This window comes from Galeopterus variegatus, unplaced genomic scaffold (genome assembly GCF_000696425.1).
Source record: "Galeopterus variegatus unplaced genomic scaffold, G_variegatus-3.0.2 Scaffold2148, whole genome shotgun sequence".
Lineage (NCBI taxonomy): Eukaryota > Metazoa > Chordata > Mammalia > Dermoptera > Cynocephalidae > Galeopterus > Galeopterus variegatus.
This window is the reverse complement of record NW_007728259.1, coordinates 228071-233817: the sequence shown is the minus strand read 5'-3', so window position 1 is coordinate 233817 and position 5747 is coordinate 228071. Positions and strand designations below refer to the sequence as shown.

Below are 5747 nucleotides of genomic sequence, written 5' to 3'. Positions count from 1 at the left end.
TCTCACTCATTGGTGGGAGCTAAAAATAAATAAATCAATTCACACACATACATACACACACACACCCACACAAAAAAAAAAAATCAAAAAACTGGGGAGGGGGGGAGAGGAAGATATAACAACTACAATTTTTTTGAAGTTCTTACAACAAGCAAATGGAAAGGACATGCTTGGCTGGGAGGGGGAGAGGGAGGAGGGAGGGAGATTTCGGTGATGGGACATAATAATCAACTACATTGTATATTGACAAAATAAAAATTAAAAAATAAATAAATAAATAAATAAAAATACAATAAAATAGGGAGGAGACAGGATAGAAAAAATAACAACAACAATAATAATAATAAAGCACTCACCATGTCACAAAAAATAAATAAATAAATAAATAAATAAATAAAATAAGTTAATCTAAACTTACAGGAAATTGAGATTCTATCAAGTTAATTTATTGAAAAGGGCAAAAGAAAAAGAAGAAAAAAAAGAGCAAGCAAGAAAGAAAAAGTTGAGGGGAAGAAATTGAAGAACAAGAGGTAGAGACTTTCGGCCCCAGAATTTTTACCATGTGAATGTATTATGTTAACAAAATTTATGTGACAAAATAAAGCTACATATTGTTTAGAAAAAAAAAAAATCTATGTGTAATCTTATTGAGGATCCCTTGAATGTGGTGATTTGCTTCTGTTTTGCTGCTTTCAAGAGCTTCTCTTTGTTTTTGTCTTTTGACAGTTGGATTATATCGCATTGTGGGTCTCTCTCTGAGTTTCTTCTAGTTGGAGTTTGCTTGGCTTCTTAGATGTTTATAGTCATATCTTTTATTAAACTTGGTAGGTGTTTGGCCATTATTTCTTCAAATAATCTCTCTCTCTTCTCCTGAGACTTCCAAAATGCATATGTTAGTCTGCATGATGGTGTCTCAAGGTCCCTCAGGCTTTCTTCACTTTTCTTCAATCTTTTTTTTTTTTTTTTTTCCCTTTTTGTCTTTTTTACTGACCGGTAACGGGATCGCAACCCTCGGTGTTGCGCCCGCACCGCACTCAGCCAGTGAGCGGGAACCAGTCTCCACATGGGATCTGAACCCTCAGTGGGGGTGCCGCCGCACTCCCAAGCGGCGCACTCTCCAGTGCGCCACCAGGCCGGCCCTTCAATCTTTTATCTTCATGTTTCTCAAACTCAATAGTTTTCATTGCCCTACCTTCAAGTTCACCGATTCTTTTTTCTGCCTCCTCAAATATGCCTTTGAATCCCTGTAGCAAATTTTGTTTTCAGTTATCATACTTTACACCTCTAAAATGTCTTTTGGTTTCTTCTTTTTTTTTTTTTTCCTTTTTGTCTTTTTTCGTGACTGGCAACGGATCGCAACCCTCAGTGTCGCGCCCGTACCGGACCGGGACCGGCAACGGGATCGCAACCCTCGGTGTTGCGCCTGCACCTTGCTCAGCCAGTGAGCGGCCGGTCTGTATGTGGGATCCGAACCCTCGGCGGGAGCGCTGCCACGCTCCCAAGCGGCGCACTGTAGCAGTACGCCACCGGGCCGGCCCTTTTTGGTTTCTTCTTTGGTGTTTTATCTCTTTATTTGTAATTCCATTTTATTTATACATTGTTTTTTTTTCACTTCCTTTATATCATTCTTTAATTCTTAAAGAAGTTCACTTTAAGACATTTTAATATCTTTTCCTTTGAATGGGCCATACCCTCCAATCTCTTTGTATGCCTTGTGATTTCTTTCCTGAAAACTGAATATTTGACTCTAATATTGTGGTAATTCTGGTAATCAGAACCCCTATGGGTTGCTGGCTTTTGTTTTTGTTCCTTTTTTGGTTTTGTTTCATTTTTTGATTGTTGTTGGTTATCTCTGTGCCAAGCATCAGTTGGAGGGGTGAACTTAGGTGTTCTTGGGTCTTTTCTGATCCTGTGCCTTCCCTAGGCATGTGCAGTAGCATTTTAATTTCTCCCTTATATGTGGTTGTTTTTCATATCCTAGGCTTTAATGGCTGGCTCCCAAAAGGGAAAAAGATAAAAATGAAGTGGAGAGGGGGGAGATCCTGGTCCTTTAAATACCCTGGAAGTTGCTTTAGCCCAAGAGGAAGAGACTTAAAACAATAAAGGGTGTGTATACGTGCAACAGTGGCCACTGGCCTTTATGTCTGCACCTCTGTGATCAGAAGCAACAATCATGAATCAAACACAGATTCACAATATTAGGAAAACAGGGTCCTTATTGGCCAACTGGCTTCTGCAAGCTGCATGCCAGCTACTCCAGGAATGTGTGCACAGTTGCCTGCCACAGGGCTGAAGGGTGGGGGATGGATATCTGCTACCATGTTAAGAGCTGAAATTGACCAAAATTTACCACAATTTATAATCTAAGATTTACCCTGAATATTGCAAGGATTTAATAGACTCCAGCATTTCCAAATAGGTATATCAAACAGATTCTGCCAGTGTAATTGTTAATCCAGGTGGGGAGACATATTCCTGTGTGAACTTAGGAATACTAAATCCTCCTCTTTGGAATATTTTGGTGATAAATGACATAAACTATGCCAAGTGCCTGGCACCATAGTCAGTGCTTAATGAACACTGGTTAACCAAAAACTGTCCTAATCAACTCCTACAAATATTCTCTATTTAAGTTCCTCAAACCTTTAGAGAGCCCAAAATGAGAATCTTACTCTCTGCTTTTGTGAAAAAAATCAATTGTTATGATCTGGAACCTAGTCCACCTCTTCTGGCCTCCCCATACCATGGTGTTACACAGGGGATAGGTACTCAAAAAATTAATATCTTTGCATTTATTTTTAAGGGAGCATCACAAACAGAATTATATCAACTGCAAAAAACTTTAACAGGTTTTTTTTTTTTTTTTTTACTATATAATGTAAGCATATGGGCCCTGGGCCTTGGCCCTACCCACCATCAACCACAACCAGGCCAGCTGCGAAGCCAGAAGCCCCTGGGGTCCTGAGATGGGGGCCAAGGGCCTCAGCCCTGCTCCTCCTCCCCCCTCCCCCAACTTAGAATGTACTTATTAAAAATATATAAAATAAAATGTAAGAATGTGATTTAGAAATTTCAATCTATACACATGGAACACCAGTGATCTACAGAGTTGCTTCATAGCTTCCACAACAGGTAGGAGAAACACACACACACCACACACACACACATGCACACACACACTACTTGGGAAACCTCATTACCATTTTTGTGTGTTTTATATTTCGGGACCCTATGGAAATTTTACTTGGATAAAAAGTTCCATTGATAAGAAAAATAGAAGTTTGGAAACCACTGTAATAACGTTTGTATCTTTACTCACGGATAAGACTGTCACCACTTTTCTGGGATGAATATTATGGAATTATTGCAGTGAATTCTGAAGAGATTTCAGAGATATCCTGAAAATAATGATTTTACCAATAATTTTTCAGACTAAAAATTGCAGACTAGAAATTTTTTCTACAACATGCATTGTGTGTTCTTCTCTCTTGCGGTGCTCTAGGACAGGACAGATATCAGAAGTGAGCACTTGGACCAGTTGGCTGTGGACAATTTCACTGTTTTTAAAACTACCTTAGGTTTCTGAGAGATAGTTACTTAACTCGAGATTTGCTAAAGAAAGATTTAATATTCAGTAATGGCACATGCTTATGATCTCTTATCTAGGAAAATGGAAAATTCATGGGTATTAATTTTTTAACCTTGGATTATTGAGAAAGGTTTTATTACTTATATCAGAGACAAAAATGCACATTTTCTGTTTCCTTCACTCAATTATGAATAAGAAATTATCCAGCACAATAAATACTTCATTACATTACCTTCTAAATCTAAAAGTTTTATTTAACCAACACAGCCATATTGAATAAAATCACCTTGGGGTGGGGGTGGGTGGGAATGAGTTGCTTGCTAATAAGTGGAAAATAACATCTTTTTGAACAATACATCCAACAGAATGTTGTAGAGTTTGATGCAAACTTCAATTCAGGTCAGCATCCCTTGGCTTATGCTCTCTCATATACTCTGGTGGAAATGACATCGTTCATGATACATTCCTAGATAACAACAAAAAATTCTTTGTCAATCACTGGGACTAAGCCATGAGTTTATTTATTGTATCCTTCAATGTTGGTAAAGAAACAATGTTCATTCAAAAGATGTTTGTCTGGGCTCCTATGTGTTTACATCATATTGCAATCAGGGAGATACAAAGACGGGAAAGATACAAGTCTTCTCCTCAGAGAGGCTTACACTTTATATGGTGAATGAGCATAAGCAGAAACATGTTATACAGTGTGGTGGGGGCACTGCTGGAAGCAGGCTGGGGCTACCTGAGACGGGGCAGGGAATGCTTCCTGGGAGGCAGCATGCCCGGGCTGAGCTCAAAAGCAGGAAGGACAATTGCCAGAGTGGAACCATAATCTCAATCAGATCACGTTTTTTTCTGTAGAAACAAGGTGGGTATCTGTTCCCTTAAGTGGAATAATAATCATGAGATGGCCTAGCAAAAGGATCTAGAATTACGAAGCTAGAAGATACTCACCACCACCAGTTTATCGCCCTCTCGTTTTCTCTTTATGGTGGTTGATTTTCCATCCCACTTCTGCACCTGTACCAGGACACCCCCTTCTAAAGTTATGGTGCTCTGCAGGCATAATAAAAGATGGTTACAGTTTGCATTTGGAGACAGAAAATAAAATTTAAAATACAGTTCTGTTCAAAGGAATGTTTTGAGGTCATTAGTAATTCTAAAGGACAAGACTATATTGCAACAAGAAAAAAATGAATCTCAAAAACAGCATATAATTTATATATTTATATTATGATTAGAATATTATACAAACTTGCCTTTGAAAAAGTACTGTGAAGGTAGTATATAGATGACAAATTTACGTTGAGGTGGTAGGTAATATTATGGGTGATTTTTCTTTTTTCTTCTATTTTCTTATAAACATTCTCTAACATTGTTCTATTACTTTAATTCACTTCAAATACGCTGTGTATTATGTTAATCATTTTTTTAAAATATAAAGAAATCTTATTAAAAAGGGAAAAAATTTTTAATATTATGGGTGATTTTTCTTTTTTCTTCTATTTTCTTATAAACATTCTCTAACATTGTTTTATTACTTTAATTCACTTCAAATACGCTGTGTATTATGTTAATCATTTTTTTAAAATATAAAGAAATCTTATTAAAAAGGGAAAAAATTTACCAGCTACATATTGAAGGCAACAGGGTTTAGGCATAGAAGTTCAGGGATCTTTGGCCTATGACAAAATAGTTTTCCTCCTTTTATTATTAAATGGCTTCTCATAAACAGTGGCAATTTAGAAACCAGGTGTTTACTCTCTTACAATTCCTTATTCCTCACCTTGACTTTCCTGTCATCTGCGGTGACTTCATCAAATTCCTGGCCCAGCTCGAAGGAAATCTCAGTATTTTTAAAGGTACTTTCTGATCTTATGGTGATCACACCCGTATTCACACTGATGATCATGTTGGGTTTGGCCATGCTAGCCATTTTTCTGGTGGCAAAGCCCACTCCTACAGTTAGGAAAAGAAAAAATGTCGGGTTTACACTTTCTCTCACGTCTTTATCTAAGTCAGAGAACTGTCGTGCGTGTGTGCACACACACGTTTAAGAGGTAAAACACAGCAGTGAGTTTCTTAAAGGCCTCATGTAAACAGCTCCTGCTGGTAAGTAAATCAGGCTAATACTTAAAGAAAAACTCTGAGGCACAGT

At 37.7% G+C, this 5747-nt stretch overlaps 1 protein-coding gene across 1 annotated transcript in view; it reads right to left on the bottom strand.

The window, feature by feature from the left end:
• Positions 1 to 3817: 3817 nt before the first annotated feature.
• FABP4 (fatty acid binding protein 4, adipocyte) overlaps positions 3818 to 5747 on the bottom strand; it is a 4922-nt gene continuing 2992 nt past the window's right edge. Inside the window, exons 2-4 of the mRNA XM_008580731.1 lie at positions 5376 to 5548; positions 4544 to 4645; positions 3818 to 4055 (exon numbers count right to left, since the gene is read on the bottom strand). Of these exons, the coding sequence (XP_008578953.1) occupies positions 4005 to 4055; positions 4544 to 4645; positions 5376 to 5548 (326 nt within the window). The 3' untranslated portion in view covers positions 3818 to 4004. The remainder of the gene's footprint in view (positions 4056 to 4543; positions 4646 to 5375; positions 5549 to 5747) is intronic.